Source organism: Dromaius novaehollandiae, chromosome 18 (genome assembly GCF_036370855.1).
Source record: "Dromaius novaehollandiae isolate bDroNov1 chromosome 18, bDroNov1.hap1, whole genome shotgun sequence".
NCBI classification, from domain to species: Eukaryota; Metazoa; Chordata; class Aves; order Casuariiformes; family Dromaiidae; genus Dromaius; species Dromaius novaehollandiae.
In genome coordinates, this window is record NC_088115.1 from 8,689,501 (window position 1) to 8,715,015 (window position 25,515).

Below are 25,515 nucleotides of genomic sequence, written 5' to 3' on the forward strand. Positions count from 1 at the left end.
GCACAACACAGGCACTGGCACGTATAGACGTATCTCTACACATAAATCCATACAGACACAGCCACACCTATGCACCTCTGTGCGTGTATATAACAGAGATCGATGCAGACATACGTATCCATCGGTGCAGAACACTAGCATGTATCTACACACATAGATACACATATATAACAGACGGGGACATACACGTCTACACATAACAGGCATTAGCATATATACACACAAATATAACACATTGACATAGACATACATATGTATCTGCACTATATATAAAACACTGGCATATATCTATATGACTATCTATATATCTATCTATGTATATATATCTGTATGCATATAGATACATGTACATAGAACTGAGATGCTATATATAATGACACATAGTTATATATGCACATGTATATAAACAGACACCATCTACAGCTACATAATAGAAACACTGGCATATATGTATATCTGTACACGTATAAAAACCCCACCAACATTGGCATCTCTCTCTATATATGTGTGTATCTCTACGTAGATGTCTATACATATATACACTTATATAACACAGACGTTGGTATGTATACACACACATCAGTACACACACTGTATGTGTATATATAAAATATCACAGGTATTGGCATAATAATATACACACGTATCTATAGCTATATATATATGTATATACACACATATATATAAAACAACACTATTTCAGAGGCGGAAGCCAAGGGTATCCAGGCCCCTCTCTGCCCCCGGAGCTGCTGGCCGCACACGCGGACGCGCAGCGCAGCCCAACGCCCGCTGCGCCCCGGGGGGCGGCCCGGCCCCCGCCCCCGCCCCTGCCCCGGCCCCGCCGCGCCGCGGGTTCGAGCCCGCCCGCCGGCGGGGGGGGGGGACACGGGGGCCGCCGGGCCCCGGCTCGCGTTTTGCCTCCGCGTTTTCTTCCACGAGAAGGAGCGCGCCTGCCTGGTTTCTCCTGGGGGGACCCCAGCCCCGCTGGGGTTGTTGCTGAGCGGTGGAAGCCAAGCTCCCGCCCTGGGGGGTTAATTATACAAAAATGCCGCCTATGAGCGGCCCCAGCCGAGCGAACCGCCGGCGGCGCCGGGGGCGGAACAGCCGGGCCGGGCCCGGGCAGGGGCGGAGGCGCAGCGGCCATGGCGGTGGCGGCCGCGACACGGGCCTACGGGGCGGCTTTCGGCGGGGGGGCGCCGGGCCTGGCCGCCTGGGCCCCCGGCAGGGTGAACCTCATCGGCGAGCACACCGACTACAACGGCGGCTTCGTGCTGCCCATGGTAAGGGCCGCGGCGGGCGCCGCTGCCGCGCCGTGCAGCGCCGAGCACCGCCCCCCCCACCCCCGGCGCGCCGTGCAGCGCCGAGCACCGCCGAGCACCGCCGAGCACCGCGGCCGCCCGGCGCGGCGCAACCCGCAGCGCCCCGGGGGAGCCCGGCCCTTCCCCGGCCCGGGGAGCCGCGGCTTCCGCCCCCGCCGCGGCCCGGGTGACACCGGCCCGGGGCTGCACCCTGGGCCCGGCTCAGCCCCGCTGCAAGCGCCCCCTTCCCCGGGCCGCGCCGGGTGCTCCCGGGCCTGCCAGCACCTCTTGCGGGGTCCCGCCACGATCCCCTCCTGGGATCCCCGCAGGAAGCCCCCAGCTGTCCCCTGGGAGCCCCCAGGGTATCCCGCCAGCATCCTCCCCAGCATCCTCACGGGTTTCCCCCTCCGGATGCCCCGGGACCCTCCAGGATGCCGCCTCCGGGACCCCTTCTGGACCCCCCCACGATCGCCCTTACAATCCCCCGGGATCCCTCCCCAATCCCCTGGGATCTTCTTAATGGTGCCCCAGAGCCTCCCCTTCCCCAGGACCCCCCAGGATGCCCCTGGGATCGCTGGAGCAGGGCAGGGGGCTCTCGGCGGGAGCACCCCGTGGGCCGGCTCCCGAAGCAGTGCCGGAGGGTCGCGATTCCCCCTCCCCATGGGCTCCCCCCACATGTCCGCGGGCCTAAAGCCGCTCCCGGAGACCTGCCCGGCCCGGCCTGCCCCCGCTGCGCTCTGCAGCTCGGCCGAACGATTTCTCGTTCCTGGAGAGAGCCGTGTTCGTGGCAGAGAGCAGCCGAAGCAGCTGGGGTTTCCCACCCGGCCCTTGCTCCCCGGGGAAGTCCCCGCTCCGTCCTCAATCACAGCTACAGCTGCTTATTCGGAGGCCCAGCAGCGTGGGAAGGGTCGGGTGATGGCCTGCGCGGCGCTTCCCGCGGGCCAGGAAACTCCCCGGGGGCTCTGGCGAGCCCCTCGCGGGCCGCCCCCCCGCCACCGAGCACAACCGCTGCGCCTGGCGCGCCGGTACCGAGCTGGGGCGGTCGGTCACGACATTTTGTTGCTGGGGGTTTTTGGAAACCCTCTGCCTGGTGGTTTGTGAAGTTACCAGAAGGTTAAATGCTGCAACGGCCCGGAGAGCGGGGTGCGGTGGGGGCTGGCGGCTCCGCAGGGGCAGAGTTAAGGGTAAAGGCTGGTTGGGCGTCAGGAGCTGCGGGTCAAAGCAGCCGAGCCGTGACCATCATCCGCACTCGGCGGCATGGCGGAGCGTGGGAAACACCCTTTCCTGGGGGAACTGGGAGGTCGGGGCTGACGCTTGCCCCCGCCTCCCCCCCCAGGCCCTGCAGCTGGGGACGGTGCTGGTGGGGTCGCCCACGCAGGACGGCGTCATCTCCATCCTCACCACGGCCGAGGGGGCGGACGAGCCCAGGATGGTGCGGTTCCCGGTGCCGAGCCGCGGCAGCCCCCTGAGCCCGGGGCAGCCTCGCTGGGCCAATTACGTCAAGGGGGTGATCCAGCACTACCGGGGTAAGGCCTCGGCCGTGCCGGGGGCCGCGCGGGTGCCCCTGTCGCGCGGGACGGTGCAGGGTGCAACGCTCTCGGCGCGGGGCCCTTCTGGTGCAATCCTGCAGCTGCTGCAGCGGGAGAAATAGGGGGGGAGAAATAGCGATTGCAGGCTCACGGCCTCGCTCCTCCTCTCTGCTCCCGCAGCTGGGCCCCTGCCAGGCTTCAACGCTGTGATAGCCAGCGACGTCCCCCTCGGCGGCGGCCTCTCCAGCTCGGCCTCTCTGGAAGTAGCCACTTACACCTTCCTCCAGCAGCTCTGCCCAGGTAACGCAGCGGCTGCCCCAGCTCCCCCCGCACGCCTCCGGTGCCGGGTCAGAGCACGGGGCACCTTGAGCAAACCCCACTGTCTGGGGGGGTGCAGCCTCCCACCGCAGCCCGAGCTGGCGCGGGGGTGGCTGCAGGGGCTCCTCCGGCTCCCCCGTGCAGGGCCCTGACTCGGGGCATGTCCAGAAAGCCTTGGGACAACTCCTCGGGCCAGCTGGGGAGATGAAAGCCATCTTTTTCCCCCACTCTGTGTCCCAGAAGACAGGAGGGGATTGCCCAGGGTTGCGTCAGAGACGTCGGCGTTGTATTCTCCCATGCGGCCTGGATGCCGGCAGAGAGCGCGGCTCAGGTGCCGCGCGCCGGTGCAGACATAAGCAGGGACTGGATTGCACCCTCTGCCCAGCCGGTGCTTTAACGAAGCCCCGTTCTGAGGTCAAGTGTGCAGCGCTCAGCGTCACCCAGGCCACAATTTCCCCGTATCTCACAGAACTGAAAATCCCGGGGGGACAGAAGTGGGAGCCACGCCGCTCGGAGGGGACAGCCCAGCGGCCTGACACCTCTCGGGGCTGGCGGCTCCTTACAGCTGCTCTGCCGGGTCTTTGCACCCAGCGGCCGCGTTTCACCCTCTTTGGTGGACACCCATGAAAACGAGCCTTTGCTTTTGAGCTTGTTCCTCCCGCTCCAGGGCGAGGGGTGAACACCCCGAAGCTGCTAACCTGGATCTCTCCTGTCTGGCAGATGACGGTAACTTAGAGGCCAAGGCGCTGGCGTGCCAGAAAGCTGAGCACACGTTTGCTGGCATGCCCTGCGGCATCATGGACCAGTTCATCTCCGTGATGGGCAAGGAAGGCCACGCGCTGCTCATCGACTGCAGGTCAGGACCGACCCCTGAGCGCGCTCCACCAACGACCCCTCCTTGGGCACTTGCCCGTGAGCATCTTAACTAACGTTTGGGACGCACTGTCTCTTAGCTGTGAAGAAAACGTAGCCACAGGAGTGCAGAGAGGGTTTAACCCTGCATCCAGGTCAAAATCTCATTGCAGGGTTGGGACTGGGCCCAGATGTCCTGATTCCTTCTTGTGCATCCTCTAAATGGCAGTCTGCACAGGGCTGGGCTGGCCTTCCTGCAAAGTCTTCAGGGTCTAATATGGGATTAATAATTGGAAAAGAGATATGCTCAAGCAAAATCCTAAATCACGTGGACTTTTCCTTGCAGAGGCACCAGCTGCCTCCCACGTGGCAGCCCAGCTTGCCGCAGGCGGCTGCACGTGGCCTCACCCAAGTAGCTGGAGAAAGCAGGGAAAACGCACCGTCCCGCGCACACGGCCCACTCTGCGCTCTCGTCCCAGGTCCCTGGAGACCGTCCTCGTGCCGCTGACCGACGCCAGCTTGGCCATCCTCGTCACCAACTCCAACGTGCGGCACGCGCTGACGGGAAGCGAGTACCCCAGCCGCCGGCGTCAGTGCGAGGAGGCTGCTGCGGCTCTGGGCAAGGCCAGCCTGCGGGACGCCACCGTGGCCGAGCTGGAAGGTGGGTCTGGATCGCTCCGGGCCTTGGCCGCTCCTGGGAGCGGCAGGAGCTGGTGCCCCGAGGTGTGGGGTGAGGCCGCAGGGCAGTGCCAGAGACGGGGCGGGCGGGCGCTGGCGAAGGGCGCGTGATGCTGCTGGAGGCGCGTGGAGAAGCTGGATGGAGGCCACGTCCTGTGGACCCGAGCAGCTTCACTGCGGGTATCTACACGTCTCTGCAGCGGCCCGAGAGCGGCTGAGCGAGGAGGTTTACCGGCGAGCCAGGCACGTCATCGGGGAGATCGAGCGCACGGCCCAGGCAGCGCACGCGCTGCAGGCCAGGGACTACCGGACGTTCGGGAGGCTGATGGTGGAGAGCCACAACTCCCTCAGGTGAGGGGCTGCCAGCCCCTTGGGCAGGGCAGGCTGCGTCGGGGGCACGGGGATCGGGTCGCTGTGACATGTGACTTGTCCACGTCCTGCGATGTGACACGCGGGAGCCCGAATGGGGCAGCCGGAGCAACACCCTGCCCGGCTCAGGCCTGGAGGTCTCGCCTCTGCAGGGACGACTACGAAGTCAGCTGCCCGGAGCTGGACGAGCTGGTGGCAGCAGCCCTGGAGGTCGACGGGGTTTACGGCAGCAGGATGACGGGAGGCGGCTTCGGCGGCTGCACCGTGACTCTGCTGGAGGCCGGGGCTGCGGAGAGGGCCCAGCAGCACATCAAGGTAGGCAAGAGCCTGCTGCCCTCCGGCCGCCGCAGCCCTCCCGCTTGCCCCCCCCCCCCCCCCCCCAATGCAGAGCTCCGGTTCTCCTTAGCGAGAGCGGAGGGAACCAGGCTCACAGCAGGACAAGTGCCCCATCCAGCGATGAGCAGGGATATCGCCGAGTTTGCTGAGGATGCTGAGCTCTTCCAGGCCATTAAACACCACATTAGTGACAGAGCACTGCGGAAGGCCCTAACTCAGCTGAGGACGTGAGGACAAGGGCAGCGGGGGAGCTTCGGTGGAGCTAGGGAAAAACAACCTCAGCCCAGCGTTGGTGACGCTGAATGCAGTGCTGGCACTTACAGCTCAGGAAAGAGCTTAGTGCTGTCATCAAACGTCCCTGGGAAGCAGCAGCTTGGTGTGGTGACCAGAAAGGCCAGCTAAATCGGGGGGTGTCAGCAGGGGGGGGCGACGAACAAGGCAGAGCCTCGCTTTGCTGCTGCATGAAATGGGGGTGCACCCACCCACAGCAGAGTTACAAAAGGGGCAGGGGAAGGTAAGGGGAATGATCAAGGGGGTGGAGCAGCTGCCCTACAAGGAGATGCTAAAAGGGCTGGGACACTCCGGATCAAAGAGAAGGCTGGGGCAGGGGGGAGAGGAAACACGCTCCAGACTTACAAAATCACAAAGCTGGTGGTGAAAGTGACTGTGCCTCAAATCCTCCCGAGCAAAAATTTGTGATCACTGCATGAGTTAGGAGAACTGTTAAAAGCAGAGTAACAAAAGTACTTCCCAGAGCCGGTAGCGAATTTCCTGCCGTCATGGGACACTGGGGAGGCAGGCAGCAGCCGCAGGCCCAAAAGGACTTAGAAAAGAAGGCATGGAGAGCCTTAAAGGGCTGCTGAGGGGGCTGTTCGGGGATGTAGCCTGTAGCACCCCAATCTGATGATGCAGATGCAGGGGGTGCATGAAGGGACGCAGGGGCCAGGATTGCACCCTTGCCCCAAAGAGCATCGCCTGGGCCTGATGCTGGAGGTGCTGCTGGGCTGCCGGTGCACTGCCGGGCGGTCCAGCAGCACATTTCCTCCAGGCCTGTGTGGCAGGTCCTACGTGCCAGCGGCCAGCCTGAACGCAGCCGCGGGGCCCGGTCCCTCGCTGATCACCAACGCTTAAAACTCCTTTTGGCTCCTAGGGGAAGTACAGCGGCACAGCAACCTTCTACCTCACCAAACCGTCCGACGGGGCGAAGGTGCAGCCCCTCTAGAGAAGCGCCTGCCTTTCCTGGGCTGGGATCATCTCTGAGGAAATCAAGGCAGCTGCCTGCCTCGCGCTGCAGGGGATTCACTTTGTGTCTGCACCGTCTGGCTAATAAAAACGAAGCAGTTGCACAGCAGTTCTGCCTCCTGCCCGAGCCGCCTCAGCCCTCTGACACCAGAGCTGTGACACCAAAGTGACTTGGGAGCTGTCTTCAAAGGAGGCAACTCCAGTTCATACTGGTGTAACTAAGCACGTGCTGGGACAGGGCAGAGCAGTGCCTCCGCCGAGCTGCAGTCACACGAGGGGACGGTGGCGGAGGAGTGGCGGGCACCGAACCCTCGGCAGAAGGCCCTACGTGCGTGTCTCCTTGTGGCACGTGTCCCTCATCTGCTGGTGCAGCTGGAGGTAGGAGGGGGCCGGTGTTTTTTGTAAAGAAAAAGGAACAGGCAGACTGTAGAGAAAAACATTTATTGAGTGCAATAGGAAGCCATCTGATCAAAGACCTGCTGCCAGAGCATCCTGCCAGCCCTCCCTCGCAAAGGCTGAAGCACCAGCAGCCTCCTGACCAGAGGAGAGTTAAAAAGTGACGCTGTTTAACGCGATGCATCGGTTAGGTGCACAGCCGCCTTGCTTGGTTAGGGCCCGGGTGACACTACAGTCAGGAGCAGCTGATGAGCTGTGCTCTCTTCTCTTGGATAACAAAGTAGTCTTTGGTTAAAATGCTTGGAAATGGGGCTCCCATTTGAGGCTGTGATCAGTGTGTTAGCTGGTACCGCGAAGCACAGGGAAAGGGTCGCGGTGCCTGAGTGCAGGAAGAGTCGCATCAGCTGGAAATACTCCCAGGAGCAACGGGGAGGAGAGAGGAGCCAAAGGGCAGCCAGAGTAATGCCACTGGTACTTGCTTGGGGAGCTGAGTGCTTCTTGAAAGCACAGTAAAACCACAGGTCTGCGGAAATATTTCGGTTGACCTAGCCCCAGCTGCAATCTCGGTGACCTCTGTGGACTTTACTCACCTGTGTGCAGATTCGGCTCAAACACACAAAAAACTTCCCGATGTAGTGAACAGCCGTAAGGGGTGAGGGAACCCTCGATGTTGTCAGTGCTGGAAATTCTTCCTCTGGTTCCAAAAGAAAAGAAGTCAAGGTCCAGAGTCGGATCAAACCAAACAGGCAATGCAGCCAGGGAGACCAGCCAGCTGCTGTTTTGGTTGGAAGCTCTAGCCCAGAAAGGTGGCAGCTGCCATTTCGGGCAGGATCCCTTAGCGGGAGGCTCCTTGCCTGCTCCCGTGCAGTTGAAGCAATCCAGAGAAACTCGCTTTTCGTTAGGACACGAGGTCCAAGTGTTCCCTGTTGGCAGAGGGTTGGCAGAAGCCAGGTGTCTTGCCCAAAGCCAGGTAAAGCAAGGTCTTAGCTCAGCCCTGCACCCAGCACAGTCGGAGAGCGGCTAAAGCCAAGGGCTGAAAGAGGGGCCAGGAGGGAGACGCTCGCTCAAAGGGACAGGCGAGACGCTGCTGTTCCCAGTCTCACACTCCCCTTGTGTTCACTGAGCAGTTCACAAAGCCCTTTTTGGACATTGTTGTTGGGCAAAGGGGCTTTTAGAAGTTACTCGACATTCTCTGTCCAAAATCTCATGCGCTCCAAGTCAGTCCTGTAAAAAATCCCACGCACTGGTCCCATTTTCAGTGCTTCTCCAAGCACCGTTAACTGAGCCATCCTCATCCTTCGCTTCCAAGCAGCTCTCAGCCCATCTGCGAGCATGTGCTGTGGGGCGAGAGAGCTGAGCTGGTGGGTGCTGTGCAGTGGGCAGATACATCTGCTCGCAGCGCTCTGCTGTAGTCTCCGATGCTGGGGGAACATCAGGGCCAAAGCAGAGCCCGCCAGCTCATCAGCAGGCTCTCCATGGGGTTTAGAAGCCTTTGAATCAAGCCCTTTAGCTGATTTCTTACAGTTACTGTTTTGCAGCAGCCACAGTCCCAGTGTATCCTCAACATTCAGTGTAGGCCTCATTCACCTCAATTTTTTTAATAAAATAATAAAATACATTTTTATATATATATACTAGGAAAACTGTACAATATCATATGCAAAAAAAACGCATTAGAGGCCATCGTGAGTAATGCTATACAAATCAAAGGCCATGCTTTGCTACTGCGGTACCAAATGTTAACAGCGAAGAGCAGACTCAAAAAAGTGCGGTAAGAAAGCATAATTACCCCAAACTTCTATCTTGCAGCTCTCATATAAAAACAAAACAAATAACCAACTCTGCTGGACAGCCTTCCACCGCTGAAGTGACCGGGACGCAGCAGGGGGACGGGAAACCCAAGCTGCCGTGTGCCGTAGGGGGAAGGTGGAAGCAAATACCAAGCAATGCCCAGTGCAGCCCAGTCCCCACAGGAGACCCCAGGGGTGTGAAGATGTTCCAGGGAGCCCAGAGAAAAGATGAAAACTGTGACCCTCTATAGATCAGGATGCATCTGAATGCCATCAGTTGGGATCCTCTCAAAACCGAGGACCCACAAATAAATTGTTCTGTTCCGTTTTTGGGGGGAGGCTGGAGCAGCTGAGACACCTGAAGTTTCTGCAGTAGCAGGTATATTTGGGTGGGTGGGCACTCAGGGATGGTATTGGAGCGAGCAGTGATAACTCATGGAAGACCTCCCGCTGTAGGTTCTGCAGAAAAGATCCCAGGCTGCCCGGATGGGGAAGGAAGAGCCCTGCACGGTGAGTACACACCTGGTGACCCAGATGTGCAGAGCTTTGAGCACCCTGGGTTCTACAGGAGAAGTCCAGAGCTTGAAGTGCCGTGGAAGGTCTCTGCTCGCAGGAGGAGCTGCCCAGGCACCGTGGCAGAGTCTGGATGAACAGCCCTTGGATCGTTCCTCGAAGTCCTGCTAGCCTGAGCGGCACCGTCCTGCTCGCGGGCGGCCTCCCCTGTTTCAGGCCTCATAGAACTGCCGCTCCATCTGTTTGGTGAGGGTCCCGCTGGACATCACAGTCCGGCTCACAAACTCTTTGGTGACCTGTTTGGTGAGGGTGCTGCTGGCGCTCTCCACCCGCTGGGTCGTCATCAGCATGCCATCTGCAACGAGAGAGGCTCCGTGGTCAGGACATCGCGCCAAGTATTGGGTGGGCTGGGTCAGACCCAGGAGCACAGGGAATAGGGCTGGGAGGAAGCTAGGGCACTCAGCATCAGCTCTACCTAATCATTAATGGCAGAGGGTTCTCCTTAAATATCGCTTTCATTGATGAAGAACCTCCCCAGTCAAATGATTCAGTACTTTGCTATGGTTGGATTTCTTAACATCTCCCAAACTCTCCAGGCTGCGGCGCAAGCCCATGACTTCTTGCACTCAAGGGGGACAACAGGGATCACTGTTATCCCTCTGTTATACTTTGTTCTCTCTTCTCTGAAGAGCTCTGACCTTACAGGAAGCGCTATGGTTTGGTCACTAGTAATAGCACCTGGGGGGCTCTGAAAACTCAGGGTTCCCTCTGCAACACTGCTTCCAACCAGGCAACACACAGGAAAACAGCTGCAACAACCTTCCGGGGCAGAACAGGGACCACGGGTTGGAAATGGTCTGTTCCTCTTAATCTATCCCCATTTGATGGACCCTCCCTCCCTGACTTCCACATATGAGGTAAAAGCACCCTCCAGCCTTTTTACAAGCAGAGGTAGCCTTTGCTCTCCAAGAGTTTCGAAGCAGACAGAAAGCCCTTACCTGTGAAGTGGGGATCCAGCGAGGAATGGCTGATGCTGGTTTTGGTGGTGTATTCAGTGGGGAAGTTGTACACTTCTTCTCTCATGTACTGCTGCCCTCCAAACTGGGAGAAAGTGCCTGTGGAGAAGAGAAGGAGAAGAGTCAGCCAAGAGGTGATAAGGAACTTCCAGCATCTCAACCCTGGACAACAAACCCTAACAGTCAGCTCATGAGGCCTGTCTGGCTAACTTTGAAGCCAGGCTTAGGAGAACTGGGAGGACTGAGGAGCTGTGCAGTGCAATACCTCCAGGTATGTGTGCAACTGCGCAGAAGACAGGAGATTCATAATAAATTAAACAGAAACAGGTTTTCACTATCCTCCCTCATTCAATGCATTTTGCAGGACTGGGACAGTGCTCACAAGGTACAACATTGTCATTATTATGCAGATGGAAAATGGAGTTGCCACCAGAGCCCAAAGGGACTCCAGGAGTCGTGACCCAGCATTTACTTGTTCTGAGAAGTTTCTTTGCTTTGCGCTTCCTCAGAGAAGTGATACTGTACCTCCATCTTGAGATTCGATAGTGATGATGCCCTCTCTCTCTGGTCCGAAGCCTTGGGTGGTCTTGGCTTGCACTTTGAACTTGTACGGGACATTCTCACTCAGCTGAGGCACAGTCAGGGTGGTTTCTGGGTTGTCTCCTTCAACATAGATATTCCTGGGCTCCCCTAATCCACACAGACATACCAGGGTTGAAGACAGACGGGAGTGACAGTCCCTTCAAACACGCTGCCCCCAGCTCTGACTGGTGACTTGGCTTCCCCTAAGCTTTCTGCCATCCGCAGGCTGTACAATCGCACCCAGCTTTATTGTTAAAACAATCCCACTACAATGTAAAGCTGATCCTCAGCAACCAACCTCCACTGGGCTTAGGCTATATTAGACCGTGGGTCCTTCCTCTTCCCACCACGTCTGTTATACAAGACCGTGCAATAATGCAAAGCACCGAGATCCAGCAGCTCCTGGACCTGGAATCAGCCTCACGTCCCCACTCTGTGTAAGCAGACAACTTTGTTGCTGGAGCAAGTGGGCAGTGACAGTACATTTTTTTTTGGTTCCAGCAAAACTCTGGCACGTTGCTGCTTTTGCTGGAGGTACCTCATTCTGTGCAGCGGGAACTGGGCTTCCACAGTCTGGTACCATACCTCCTCCATGCAGCATCTCACAGGTGACCATGTAGCCCAGGATGGCTCCGTTGGGCTTGCGGGGTCTCTCCCAGCTTAGCTGCAGTGAGTCAGGGCTGAGGGCAGTGAAAACCAGAGGTCCCGGAGCGCTGGGTGTGCTCAGCGTGAAGGGTGAACCTGCAAGTGCACAAACAAGAGGCTGGTGTCACAGAAGGTGGAGAGGAGGAGCCCGGGTGGGGTCTGCATGCAGCATCCATGTAATGAGTTGGGAGGTGTCAGCTATCTGCACAGCTAGTAGAAGGCTAGTGCACGGGGGGGAAAGGTCCAATTTCCAAGTGAAAGGAAGGAAGGGGGAGCTCAGGATGTGGTAAGAGAAAAGAACACAGCAAGGCCAAGGACTGTACACAGCAGCAGAGATCAGTGCCACCCTCTTCCCTTATCCCCTGTCTTCCTCACCTGGTACAGGGCTGAGCGGGCTCTGCGGGTCCACCTGGGACTCTATGGTGATGACACCTTCTCTCTCAGGGCCCCAGCCTTCCTCGCTCTGGGCCTTCACCTTGAAGATGTAGGAGTGGTTGGGCAGCAGGTCCTCCACCACCACCGAGTTCTGGCTGGGGTTGGGGATGGTGAGCCGGTGAACTTCTCCTGGGACACGCAGGGAAGAGGGAGGTCAGCACCATGTTTCAGGCACAAAGACAAAGCTGCTTTTGCCTAAATCCTGCCCCAAACTGCCTGGAAAAACTGAGCTGGAGCAATTCATCCAGGGCCCCTTCCCCAGCCACCTCCATCACGCCTTGCCACCTACAACTGGTAGCACAGGCCCAGATGCTGCTATGAAAACGCTTGAGACAAACAACGGCTTCTTGAACCACAGTGGTTTTCAGCCAAAGAAAACTCTATTTTCACTAACATTGCCCCAAGTTTTGTGTAAAAATAAAAGATTTTTATTCCAATCTTTCCTCCAGCTCCACTATAATAAAAGCAAACTTTGAATAAGACTTTGTGGGGAGGTAGACAAGGAGCCCAATGTTTTTTCGAGGAGGAGAGGCAACTCCACAAGCAACTCCATGAATTATCCTCCTGGTAGAAAAGGAAAGTGAGAGGTGCAGGGTAGTTGAGTCATTTCCTCAAGCCTATGCAAGCAGAGGAGCTGGGACCAGATCCAAAAGATGTGGGATAGACTCTCTACCATGAGAGACACCCACCCCGACTGCCCAGCTTGCTGGCCCGAGTAGGAACCTGTACCAGTTGCACGTTCACTAACCTCCGTTGAGGAGCTGGTACTGCACGCTGTACCCCTGCACCTCCTTCTCGCAGTGTGGCTCCTGCCAGCTCACCTTCAGGGAGGTGGGTCCCAGCGCGGAGAACACCAGGCGCGTGGGGGTGTCGGGGACACCCAGGGGCATCCTGGAATCTGAGGCAGAAAGGGACTGTCACAGCGTGGATTTGAGGGTGAGGGGCTAAGGGCGCTGGGGGAGAGGAGGGAGCAGCACGGGATGGTCCTGATGGTCTGGGGAGAACATGGCAAAATGTCCTCTCTGCAAGCTCTGCACACCTGCAGTAAGGGACAGGGTCCCAAGGCCTTGAGGCTGTCACTCGTAGATGGGACAAGGCAAGATAAGCTTTGTGCCCCCTTCCTCCATGATGAAGGGATCAGAGCAGGGGCCCAGGCGCAGTGCACGGCCCTCCTCTCTCACCCTGAACACCCTGCCCGGTCTGCTAAGCGCTTCATGGACATCTTTGGAGTGAGTGCAGCTCCTGGCCATCTGGGGAAGGGGGGAGCGGGAACTAGGGTGGAGATTTTGCCCTGACCTGCTGGTGCAGAGAAAGAGGGAAGTAGGGTCATTCTGCCAGTGACTGGCCTTGTACCCTGCATGGGCTGGAGGGAAGCAGACAACAGGACCTGGGCTAGCAGGAGAGCTCTGGAGGATGTGGCATCTCCATCAACCAGGCCTCCAAATGTTGTTCATCCACTGGCCACTTTCCACCCACTCTCCTCTTTCATTAGCTGCCTGGTCACTCTCATTCATTAGGGACCTGACTGTCTGCACCCATCTCGTATGTACCCACTCCAGAAAGGTGGCACTTCTTGCGGGGGGGGGGGGGGGGGGTTTACAACCAACTCTCCCGAGCTTTCAAAGGGAGCTGGGAACTTCACTGAAGCTTGCAAACTGGCATCCTCTTCCTCCACCTTGCAGCAATGGATCCTGGTACCCGGTTCGCCTCCCTACCCTGCTGTGAGGCCTGGAAGGACTCTCAGGAGTACAGCTGGAGAAGCCCAGCAACTCCAATGATTGTCCAAGGGGATGGGGAAAGATGGGACCAAAACTAGGTGCTCCTTGACCCCCCCAGCTTAGCCCACTGGGATGCTGTGCTTCATATCAAGCATAGCAGCCTCTCAGGCAGGTGAAGCTCAGGGTCAGGGAAGCTGGAGGCTGCTTCCTGGACAACGCACGGATACAATTCCAGGCAGTCTCAAGCCCCTAATTGACGGGGGCTTTGGCCAATGAGTTTGCAGAGGGACATCTTGTATGGAGCACATGTTCTCCCCAACAGTCCTCCAAAGGCCTGTGGAGGTAAGACTGAGAACAAGCTTGTTAGGAATGAAGAGGACACGGGACAATGAGCTGATGAGCTCGTTAGAGCATGATGGCAGCAGCGAGGAATGTTAATCAGCCCATATGGGTTGAAACACAGCTGAAGTCACCTGTAAATGGAAAAGGGGTGTGATGGAGGCACAGCCTGGATCGGGAGGGAGATCAGTGCAGCACGCAGCAAGCAATGGAGAGAGTGTTTGGGGAGAGCAATGGATGGCAACAGCTCACAGGTGGTTGGTGCCTTGGCTGGTTATGGGATGGGTGGCCAAGATGAGACACTCGACAAAGCTGTACCTATGTACTTGCAAATCCCCGCGGACCCATCAGTCATGATTATAGAGTCCCGAAAGCCAGTGCTGGGGTAGTAACCCTTCACCTTTGCCCTGCTCCTGAAACCCACATCCCGGGACAGTGGGATTGTCCTCCTAGCATCTTCATGGATGGGAGGGAGGAGTCTCCCTGGGTAGTCTACAGGCCAGCATCAGAGAGAGAGAGAGAGAGAGAAAGAGAAAAACATAATTGGAGACATCAGAGCAGGTTCAGCCAGTGCTGGCTCCTACACAGAGATGGCTTCCTTAAGGAGGAGGCTCTGCTCAGATTTGAAGAGCCTTTTTACAACTTTCTCTCAATGCCAGCCTGATGTATACGTGCGGAGCTGAAAAGTAACCACGCAGCTAGACAGAGTAAGAGGCAAGGACGTGAGGTCTCCCCTGTGGCACTTTGCAGTGGGGGGTTAGGACGTAGCTCTCTTTCCCGAGTGCTCTTTGCACATGGTATGGATCCTTTCCAAAGTGGTTTGGGAAGCAGGGTGGCCTTATTGACGTGCTTGCAAGTCAGGGGTAGGGACATGACTCTCCAGATCTCTGGTTCATAGTCCTTGTCCCAGATGGACCTGCAGGGCAGGGATTTGAAGACAGTCATGAAAAAGGAAGAGGGAGGCAGCCCCATCACCTCAGTACTCACCATGCCCCATCAGCATTGTGGAGTAGTCTCTAGTCAGCGAGGAGCTCCCCATCACCCTGTGCTCTTGCTGCATGTGTGAACTCAGCTGGTGGTAGTTTGCGTTTGTTGTCCTGGTCAGTGTGCCCCCGCTGCCGGGGAAGGAGAAATCCAGCCGGCCGTTCAGCAAGTGTTCTGTGGAAGAAGGCAGAGTGAGGAACGTGACTGTGGACTGGGCTTCTGCTCCAGCCAGCTTCCATGGGGAGGAAGCAGGAGGCCTCAGGGCCTCACTGCCCTGGCTTCATCCCAGCTCCAGCTGCTCTGGAACATCGTTCAGGAACACTAAATCTAGAACAAGCGACAACCACCCAGTGGTGAGGGGGGAACAAACAGGTAAACAGAGACTTCACCCTACACCCAGCACCAGAGACACCCCCAGTGCCCAAGGTAACTCCAGACCTCGGCCTCGCTGGGGCACTGCCTTGTGGTTCTCATCATGCTCTCTCACACATCTCCTTTGATGCTAGCACAAGTTTACAACTTCAGGTTAAAAAAGAAGGTGGAAGAAGAACAACAGCCCTTTACGGAGGCACTTTCTCCAAATCTCACTCTGCATCCCGTCTCAGCTGGATCTGAAAAGCAAAGTCTGCTCCACTGTTCTTGTCTTTGACAAATCCCCATCCCCTCCCAGCAGGCCAGAAGAGATCAGCTACCCATGTGAGAGTGATTTCTGTTTAACAGTCCAGCAGATCTGCCCTGGAAGCTCAGAGGACTTAGTTAAGGAGAGGAGCTGCGCCTCAGAGGTGGTACTTAGCAGGTATCATTTGAGTTTGTTCCTGCCTTGAAGGTCCAGCTTCGTGCAGAAGCAACTTGCTAGCAGGCTCCCAAGTCCATACCGAGATGGGGGTTACCTTGACACTCTCACGAGCGGACAGACCACAGCAAGGCTTTGAAGCAGACTCTACAGCACATGAACAGTGCATCACGCCAACACGAGGATGGGCACACAAGGGGAGGAAGGGGACACTTGGTCGCAGGCCCCTCGGCTCAGAGCAGGACGAGACAGGACACTCAGCGCAGTAGGGAGCTGTCCTTCACCTGCTTGGGGCCTGGGGGTCCCGCTCCTCATCAGACTGCCGGGAGCCACGTCACTGTCCTCCTCACGGAGGAGACCCTCGGTGTCTGAGGAGAGGTGGCTGCTGCCGGAGAGGCGGGGAATGGTTTCAGGTGGGAGTCTCCAGGTGATGCGACGAAGATCCAGGTCTTCTCCCAACAACTGCACATATTTCCACCGGGAGCCTTTTGGAACAACGTAAGCACTGGTGTTGGCACAATCTGCAGGGGACAGAGTGGGAAACCCCACCACCTCCATGCTGCTTGCTGGGGAGGGGAAGGGGCAGCCGCCAGTGGGAATAACACCCATTTATGGCCCGTCTTGCCAAGCGCTGGCTGATGAGTTAAGGCAGTGCAAAGATCATGTGACTGGCAACGGGAGGACAGAGGGAACATGACACGCATGGGGTTCCCTAACCCCATGGGCTGCATTCCAACCCTGTGTCCATCACAGCCAAAGGCGAGTGTTGAAGTCCCACCACACGCCTGTCCCTGTCACGAAGAGTCTGCTACAATTGTCCTCCTCTTCTCAGGAGAGGTTTTCTCGCTCCACAACGTGCACGCAGAACGGTTGTCTCAGATTCTTGGTGTTCCCATTGCCTCTGCTCTCTCCAAGGACTAGGGACTCATTCCTGGATCCCAGTCCCTGGACAACACCCCCCCACCCCTCACCCAATAAAGACCCTCTGTATCTTCCTTACAAGTCCCATCATTTCAATTACAGCCCATCTTCCCCTTTTCATACTCATTTCAAGTCCTTGTTGTCTCAATACAGCAGACTAGGGAACCAGGCCTTTTCCAAGAGAGAAGGGATAGAGGAAAAGATCAGGAGCTGCAGGGATCCACCTGCATCCGATTCATTGGCCAAATCCTCCTCATCACTTGGTGAGTCTGGACAGGGTCCTGGACAACCTGCTATAGGCGACTGCTTGAGCAGGTGGGTTGGACTAGGTGATCTTTAAAGGTCCCTCCAATCTCAGCTGTTCTGAGTCTGTGAGTTCCCTCCTGTTGGCCTGGCAGAGCCCCTAAACATCCCAAGGGACTCAAAGGTCTGTGCCTTACCAGCTCTTGTCTGCTGGCAGTATCTCTCACGGTACATTCAAACAGCAAGCAGCAGCACGGGAAGGTGAACAGGGAAGGCTATGAAAAGCTTCTCTCCCACCTGTGCTGAGATTGCTCTTTGTCTCACAGCTAAGACAAGGAGATACTGGTCTTATTTACATTGTGACTAGTCAATTGTTCCCATTGATGCAACTAGTGTGCTTTGGAAGAGCTGATCTCCAACGGCTCCGTGCCTGGAGTCTCCCCATCTCCAGGGGGAGGAAAGCAGCAGTGAAGCTCATTGCTGAAAGCTATTAAGGAAAACGCATGTTAAAAAAGACTCTTTGCAAGACCCAGAGCAACGTACCCGAGTCATCGGAGACACTGGGATGCTTGCTGCCAGCTGCAGATCGAAGCACATCTGCGCTGTACATCAGGTAGCTGTCGTAGTCCTCACCCCCCTCAGCATCAATGATGGGGACATCGGGGATGATGGGGACTGGAGGGGAGGTACAAAGTGTCATTAGGCATACAGCTGGAAACCACGTAGGGCTCTGCCACACTCAGGCTGGCCTTCAGGGCTTGCCAGGGTGACAGGCACGGGGAGAAGGCAGGGTATGGCAAAGCAGCTGGGGTGATGGACAGCATTCCCCAGCATGGCTCCCCTTTCCCTTCCCTGCTCCCCGCCCAGGAAGGGCAGTAACTCACTGGACATCGGGCGCTTGGGTTGTGTAGCAAGGTTAATGGTGGCTTCTCTCTCAGGCCCCCAGCCAGCACCATTTCTAGCCTTCACCATGTAGCGATAGGGTTGGGATTCCCGCAGGTTTTCTATGAGCACCATGCGCTTCTTTGGATCTTCAACCAGCACCTTCTTCATTGGTCCAATGGGTACTGCAAATACGGACACATATATTCCTCACGAGGTCACAAGGCAGAGAGACCCCCACAGCAGCCCTCTCCGAACCAATGGACTCACTGAGGCTTGGTGTCAGGACACAGCCTGCCTGCGGGACAAGGTGCAGAAAACTATTTGGGCTGCTCATGACAGGCATAACATTGTCTCAGGGGAAATTCCCAAATTGAATGCTGGAGTCAATCTACAGCAGAGATTTCCTGTTGCTCGTGTGCCAGCACCTTTCAGGCACCATGGCCCTAGGTCTAGACTTACGGACTAAACTTTTAAGGTGAGAAACAACACAAAACACTACAGGAGTGAATGAGAACTAAGAGTGCCCAGGCTTTACGAGATTAAATCCTCAGTGATAATTTTCCATACTCCCTCCATCTAGAAGCAACCTCTCCAAACCCCAGTTCTTGCAAGAAATGTGCTTAGAGTCATTCCAGTTCTGCTGCGACTTTGGACCAGCACAGCCCACAGAAAGTGCCCTCCAGCCACTCAGGCTGGCTGAGCTGCCACAACTGACCCACTCAGCAAATGAGCTCTTACTGTTGTCCTCGTTAACGAGTCCATAGCTGACTTCGTAAGCTGTGATCTCCCCGTTGGTTTCTGCAGGCTCAGCCCAGCTCAGCTGCGTCACGGTGGAGGACACAACATTGAAGGCCAGACGGCCAGGCTCGCTGGGAACTAGAGAGGCAAGAGCAGAGTCATTACGGGAGGCATGGGAGAGGGCTGGACAGCACTAGAGGAAGGGGAAGAGACACGGCTAATGAGAGCAGGTTTGAACAAACAGCTCCCAGAGATTCCCGAAGCTGAAGGGCTCAATCACGGGCAGAGCTCAGCAGCCCAGTCCCCTGGAGGATATCGGGCACAGCTCCTCCAAAGCACAAAATGACCACTTTGAGCCCGAGGTGCAGCCCAGCTGACACCCAGCACGGGCACTTTGCACTGCAGAGGTAGCCACTGTATTTTCCACCACCTGCCTATTTTCCACCAACTGCTCTGAAAAGCAGGCCGTTCATCTTGCAGCCCCCACCCAGAGCACTCAGGTGTCCAGACCCTCCCAGGGTTACAGCGGGCATCACAGCAGGAGCCACTCGGTGCACGGCCCCAAGGCTGTCCAAAGCTCGGGGCTGGAGCCCTTTACGCCCAGCTGTGTGTGCAAACTGCCAGATCACTTCTGCACGGGCAGGAAGGAGGGTGCAGAGCAGCTCACCATCCTCCAGCGTGCGGCAGCAGATGATATCAGAGTAGGCCCCTTCACCCATAGCGTTGTAGGCGCAGACTTGCATCTCGTAATCACAGAAGGGGTAGAGGTTACTTAGCTCTGCCGACGGTGATTTGACATCAAGGAGCCTGGCTTCTGACTCGGGATCCCCTTGGATCCAATATTTCACCTGATGAGACAGGAGAAAATAGTGATTCCTTCAGACCCTTGCCACAGTGGCAAATAACTCCCCATCTCGTATTAGATGTGCTGTGGGGAAGGCGAGGTGTCGTGTGGGCCCGCAGAAACGGGGGGATAGGACACAGACTGAGCATTTCATGCTACCTGCTGCTCTCACTGTCCAGTCTTCTCCCCCACACAGAGCAGGCACGGTGCCTCTGATGTCTTCCCTAGAGCTTTGCCTGGTGGTAAGTGACGGAAAGGGGGGTGGACCCCCAAGAAACTTTGTCTGCGAATCCCACACCCACCGAATGGTCCTCGGGGATGGAGGGGGACGAGGAGCGGTGAGCTTGCTCTCTTTTGGGGCCTCCTCTCCCTGCCTCTTCAGCACAAACAACTGGGTGTGTGGTGTGAAACACCCACAGGCAGGGGCCCGCACCCTCCTCTGGGATCTGCTGACCCCTTACCTTGTACCCCTGAGGTTTCCCTGGAGGAGGAAACCAGCTGAAGCGGATTTTCCTGGAGCTGAGAGCCTGGGCATTGGGATTGAGTGGTGCATTCAGGCGGCCTTTGGGAGACTGGGTGACCTGGCTCAGGCCAGCCAGGGAGGGTATGCCGTCTACCACCTCTGCAGACACGAAGAGGAAAGGGCACAGGTCAGTGCTGGTCCCCCAGGCAGAAGGAAAAGAAGGAAACATGTCTCTTCCCCAGCACTGCCTGGCCATTACTGTCTGAACCTCTCAAAGCGTTCCTGAGGAGCAGAGCCCCATAATAGTGAAGAAAAACTGAGGCACCTGAGGATGACATCCCCCAAAGCCAGGCACAAGCTGGCACAAGGGTCCAGTGCAGAATCACAAGTCCTGCATTCCCCACCCCAATGACTGGGCATTGCTGCTTCTGCCCAGGTGGGAAAAAAAAGGGAGAGCAGCTCCTTGCCTCTGAAATCTTTAGCTCTGTCTGAATGTATCTCTTGATGCTTTGATAATGCTTCAACATCTTCACCGGATGCACTAGGCACCTTTGATGAGCACGAGATGGGCAGAGCCTTCTTGAGTTGCCCAGTTGCTGCTTTCAGAAATTCACCAAGTTCATTCAAGAGCTACCGAGGAGCGCCTTTACCCCCAGTGCCTGCCCCAGGAAGCTCTTCTGATTGCTTCAGTGACAAGAGATTTCCTTTTACCCCCAGTCTTCCTTTTATCTTCCTTTTTTCATGGCTGATACCATGATAAATACTTTCACCTTATCAACCCACTTGATGACAACTCTACAGCTCTGAGGGTGCCTCCTGCATACCCTGTAGCCTGGCTGCCTGTACAGGTACAGCCGCACAGACTTCTACACACAACCTCCAGCAAGGCCCAGCTCTCCTCCAGCTTTGTACCTTTTTATTCAGATGCTCAAGGAAAAGGATCAAAGAACCCAATCTATTTGCGATGTAGTTAATCCCATGTCTTCCCACCCACCGTTTATACACACTACTGCCTCTAGAGGGAGGCCCAAATCTACCAGTCAGAACCGGATGAACCTCCTAGTCCCTGTTTTTGGGGCGAGGAGCAGGGCTGGAGCTGGGATCCACAGCGTGCTCTGTGTGTTGCCCCGGCGTGCCGTGCCATGCCAACCCCACCCATCCCGCCACCACGCCGGCCTGGCCTTGCAGGCATGGTTGTCTCCAACTGCACTGCCAGCCCCTACCTGGGTCAGCGATGGTCACTGTGGCCTGGGAGTATTGACCAATCTTGGCGCCGTTCTTGGGGTGCAGGAGGTCGATGGCAAACTGCTTGAGCTGGCGGTTGTGCAGGAGGGTGTCTATCTCGGTCAGCTCCAGCAACGGGACCTGCACCTCCTTCCGCGTCTCCCCAGGCTGGAAGACCAGGTCGCCCTCTGTGAAGACATAGTCCTGTGGGGGAAGGAACAGGAGTGCGATTATAGTCCACAGCATCCGTAAGATGGTTTCCCATGAGCTTCCCCTCATTTGCTAGTGAACCTCCCCCTCGCCTCCCAGTATCCTTGGTGGGATATCTGTGGTGGGAAGACTGAGGCCCAGTGAGGGAGGGCAGGAGGCAGACCTGGAGAACATCCACCCTTGTGCAAGGCTCACAGCCTGGGATCACCCCTCTCTCACCCCCTGCCCCCTTTCTGAGCCTGATTCAGCGTTTTTGTGCAGACCTAGAGCCGCTTCCTTCCCAGCCCTCTGCACTCCTTACCCTGCCGTCCTTGGCGGTGAGATCTCGGGTCCTGTACGTGACTTGGGATTTCCCATCATCTATGATCTCCCGAACAACAGGGATCTTGGCCACCTTATCAAAGCGGCTGTGGGAATAGGTCGGCTGCAAGAAGGTGATGAGGCTGCTCACTGGAAAGGGCAAGAGAAATGTGTAAAGCAAATACTTGGAGCGAATTCATTAAAAACAAGATGTCCCTCCAAACAGTGTTCACATCTCCCTTGGGTGCAAATTTTGTGTAAAAGGTTGCCAAAGGGTCTGAAGACTTTGCCAGTCCTAACCCTTGCTCCCTGCTCAGAATAACCAGATGGGAAGCAGAGACACAATGCTGGGGACATCCACCTGCCCCCAGCAAAGGGTGTTTACATTATTCCAGCAAGCTGTGGGCTGGAGCAGTAGAGGGATATAGTCAACCCCAGGTTGGCCTCTCCAGCTGTGGAATTGGTAACATCTAAATCTGTAGGGGCCACATGTTTGGGTCTCTGTCACCAGAGGTGATGAGCCTTCCTTGGATGCTTTAAAAGGTGCTCTAGTTCAGATGCAGATGACTTAAGTCAAGAGTCACTAAGCAAGTCTCTGGCCTGTGATCTGGAGGAGCTCAAACACGCAGACTGTGCCTTCCTCGGAAGGCACGTGAGTCTGTCTGGACACTGGACACACAAACACCCTTCGTCCCATGCCACAGTTGCAGCCCTTCACCTTGTTCTTTGATGATGGTGATGTTGACAAGCCTGCGTCCAATCTCTGCAATACCAGTGGGGACATCAATAGCCTCCACCTGCAGCTGCTTCTCATCATCATCATCCTCCCTGATGAAGAGTGGGACACGGACATCAACCAGCTCCACAGCCTCCTGGAACTCCACCATCCCGTGAGCATCTGGGGGTAAAGGGCGACGATGAGAGGAGGCAGATGCCCCCTGCCCAGCCAGGAGGCAGTGCTGGGGTCTGCTCCCTACCTTGGTCCGAGGTCACAGTGTAATAGCCTGGTGACACCTTCAGGTCATTGAAAGCCTCGTGGGAAACATGCTTTTCCGTCACTTTGATGATCTCTGACTTGGCTGAGCGAGGGGCAGTGAGCACAGTATCTACGATTGTGTGGTCCTGCCTGTGACCGGTGCGAAGAGAAAACGGGGTAGATGCTGAGGCCGGGTTTGCTTGTCTCACATTGCTGCTGTGCAGCAGCTCGAGGGGTTAGTGAGGGCATTCAACCACCTTGCACACATGTGGGTGCAGACACCCCTCCCAGGGACAGAGAAGTGGCAAGAGAGGGGGCTGCAAGATCCACTTACCTTTTCCCAGAATTGGGCTGTACCCTGGGGAAGAAAATAAACCAGAGTGACTAACACATCTGGGAGACAAAGCTGTGCATAAATCACAGCTGTCCGCAGGTCTGAGCCGTGGCAGCTGCTCCACGGGCTCCTCTGTGGGCCTGGTACCAATTTGTCCTCCAGAACCCGTGGCCCCATCACACCTTCCCACATGTCTGGCTGCTCCCTTCAGTCCTGGGTTTCCCAGCGCAATAAGGACCATGCCCGGAGGGGAGATCACATCCGCTCAGAGCCATGGAGAGTGGATAACACTCCCTGCAGAGTGCCAGCACCTCCGGACTCCCCCATCCTGCACCGAGCACTCCTAACTCTGCACAGGGCTGAAACCTTTGAAGGCACTGGGAATTTTCCCTCTGAGCACCAAGCGATCAGGATCTGTCCCTGCCTGGGGCAGTCTCAGGTACACAGCCAGAGGCAGCAGAGATCACCTGCAAAGGTGAGCTAGCTCTGCTCTGCAGGTCCCTGCGCAGGTGAAGGAACCTCAGCACTGCACCAGGCTCATGCTTGTGCTGGGAACGGCTCACAGACCCCGCTGCCTTCCAGCATCACCTCCACACCCCGGCCCTCCCCTTCCCTCCCGCGTCAGCGGAGCCCCTGGGGCAACTCGGCCTGCACATGAGGTCTCCTCCCCAGTTACTCACCTGAACTTGGTCTGCTGGACCTTGTGGCAGCCAGGAATGTGCTTGTAAATGTCATGCAGCTGCAAGGAGCAAGAGGGACTTTTATAACAGTAAGCCCCCACCCCGAAGCACACGGTCAGCAAGCAGATGTGGCTGCCACCAAACCGAGCATCCCCACCTGCCACCCCCAGGCCCTTTCCCCTTCCACATCAAGCAGAGAGGACCACAGTTTCCCTTCTCCTGCAGCAGTCCCTGCAACGGAGCTGGCAGCCCCTAAGCCCAGGGAGCTTGAGGACTGGACCTCCAGGGTCTGGGAATGCCACCCCAGGCTGTGCAGCAGAGACAGGATACTCCAGGATCCCCGGCTCCATTGCCACCTCCCAGGGATGTGGCAAGAGGCCACACTGGGACCTGAAGCCAAACAGGAGCTCCAGAGCATGGGCCCCTAAGCTGTGGTTCATTGCAAAACTTTTCAGCAACATGATACTTTGATAATTCTCACAATCATGATTTTAAGATTTGTGCCTTTCACAGGAAAATTCTGCTTTCACTCAGAAATAGAAAGAATTGCTTCTTCATTGCAAGAGCTTTTCAAATTTCCAGGGCAGAGGAGTTCCACCTTCCCCAGTGTCACAGACAAAGACGAACACCTCAGCGTGGCTGTAACCCATTCCCATCCCTCACCCCGGGAGCAAACCCTGCGCGTGCTCAGGCCCTTACGTTCTCCTCCACTTCCTTACGCAGTTGCTCACACTCCCGGCTATCCGGCTTCAGAAGGTTCTGCGTGAAAAGCCGCGTCAGCCTCAGAGACAGCCCGTAGGGAACTGAAAAAAGAAATTCTCCGGTCAGACTCCTTCTCTCTTGGTGAGAGAAATAACCTAACCAAAAGCCAGAAGCATGGGGACATACATGATGCTGAGTGTCCAGATTCTTTACCCCTAGCAGCCAAACCCCATCTAGCACCAGCAGAGAAAACCCTCCGAGACCTGAGTGCTTACTAGGAAGCTCTGTGTAAGAGCCGCCCAGGAGCCTGTGAAGGATGCTGTGTCCAGTGGTTGCCCTGGACTGATGAGGAAGCGCAGTCTAGGCTAGATGGCCTGAGCTAATGAGACCTCAGGTGCATGCTAGGAGCATCTGCCACCAGGCCAGGCTGTCAGGAGCTCTCCAAAGGTACCCACAGTTCCTGTGACAGGCCTGGACACAGGAATGTGCTGCTCAGCTGCTCCCTGGGATGGAAGCAGATAAAGGAACAAGCCACGCTGTAATGGGCTTGGAGGTGATGCTATGGCTGGTGGAGGCAGGAGGCAACCGCAAAGGATTCCTGTCCCTCACAGCCCCTGCATCTCGCCTGGACCCTGTTTCTCAGATATGGCACTTACTGAGCTCTTTGGGGTTGGTGGCAGCAAGGGAGGTGAAGCCCTGCTTGTGAACATTGTTGTTGATCTTCCAGCGGACGGTGTCTCGGCCCTTGAGGGACCCACTGCGCACCATGGGAGTGTCCAGGTGGTCGGAGGACATGAGGCTCTGGCGAAGCATGTAGTGGTCCTCCTTGAAGCCAACGGTGCGGCCTGCAGAACAGCGGGCAGGGTCAGAGACCAGGCAAACCGGGACAATTCGAGCCACCAACTTCCCAAGACCTGGGACTTCGTCACGGAGAATCTTTTGTGCTTCCACCAAACTGAGGGTGTCGGGAGTGGGCTGGAGTTGACCAGCCAGAGGAGAGGGCATGGGGTGCTCACAAGCAGGGAGAGCAGATCACCCCAGCTGGGCATTAGGAAAGACACAGGGCAGGAGAGCGCGAGGGCAGGATTCCCCCGTGGGCACGCACAGGGCAGGCGGCAGGGATACAGGGCAGGAGTTTAACGGGCTCCTTGGCTAAGAGACT

General features: G+C 56.7%; 2 protein-coding genes across 6 annotated transcripts in view; one reads left to right on the forward strand and one right to left on the reverse strand.

Annotated features, from left to right (window-relative positions):
• Positions 1-859: 859 nt before the first annotated feature.
• On the forward strand, positions 860-6,731 carry GALK1 (galactokinase 1). The gene is made up of 8 exons (XM_064522583.1): positions 860-1,280; positions 2,635-2,824; positions 3,008-3,127; positions 3,866-4,001; positions 4,477-4,658; positions 4,876-5,026; positions 5,197-5,359; positions 6,531-6,731. Exons 1-8 carry the CDS (start codon positions 1,143-1,145, stop codon positions 6,600-6,602), a joined length of 1,152 nt encoding a protein of 383 aa, XP_064378653.1. The 5' UTR covers positions 860-1,142; the 3' UTR covers positions 6,603-6,731.
• A 316-nt stretch (positions 6,732-7,047) lies between these two features.
• Positions 7,048-25,515, reverse strand: part of ITGB4 (integrin subunit beta 4) — a 34,122-nt gene continuing 15,654 nt past the window's right edge. For 3 of the 5 annotated variants that reach the window (XM_026098961.2, XM_026098964.2, XM_026098963.2), the window contains 21 exons: positions 25,010-25,198; positions 24,351-24,454; positions 23,652-23,710; positions 22,972-22,995; positions 22,639-22,787; positions 22,380-22,559; positions 21,663-21,811; positions 21,151-21,355; positions 19,926-20,086; positions 19,288-19,468; positions 18,621-18,758; positions 17,882-18,064; positions 17,541-17,672; positions 16,118-16,318; positions 15,044-15,214; positions 12,748-12,897; positions 11,940-12,128; positions 11,505-11,660; positions 10,863-11,027; positions 10,320-10,436; positions 7,048-9,676 (listed from right to left, as the gene is read on the reverse strand). In XM_026098961.2, the coding sequence (XP_025954746.2) occupies positions 9,534-9,676; positions 10,320-10,436; positions 10,863-11,027; positions 11,505-11,660; positions 11,940-12,128; positions 12,748-12,897; positions 15,044-15,214; positions 16,118-16,318; positions 17,541-17,672; positions 17,882-18,064; positions 18,621-18,758; positions 19,288-19,468; positions 19,926-20,086; positions 21,151-21,355; positions 21,663-21,811; positions 22,380-22,559; positions 22,639-22,787; positions 22,972-22,995; positions 23,652-23,710; positions 24,351-24,454; positions 25,010-25,198 (3,146 nt within the window). In that variant the 3' untranslated portion in view covers positions 7,048-9,533. The other 2 variants (XM_026098962.2, XM_026098965.2) reach the window with 2 other exon arrangements.

Coding starts and splice junctions, on each gene's coding strand:
- GALK1 (XM_064522583.1), top strand. CDS start 1,143: ATGGCGGTGGCGGCCGCGACACGGGCCTACGGGGCGGCTTTCGGCGGG. Junction 4,659..4,875: donor CACCGTGGCCGAGCTGGAAG/GTGGGTCTGGAT, acceptor ACGTCTCTGCAG/CGGCCCGAGAGCGGCTGAGC. Junction 5,360..6,530: donor GGGCCCAGCAGCACATCAAG/GTAGGCAAGAGC, acceptor TTTGGCTCCTAG/GGGAAGTACAGCGGCACAGC.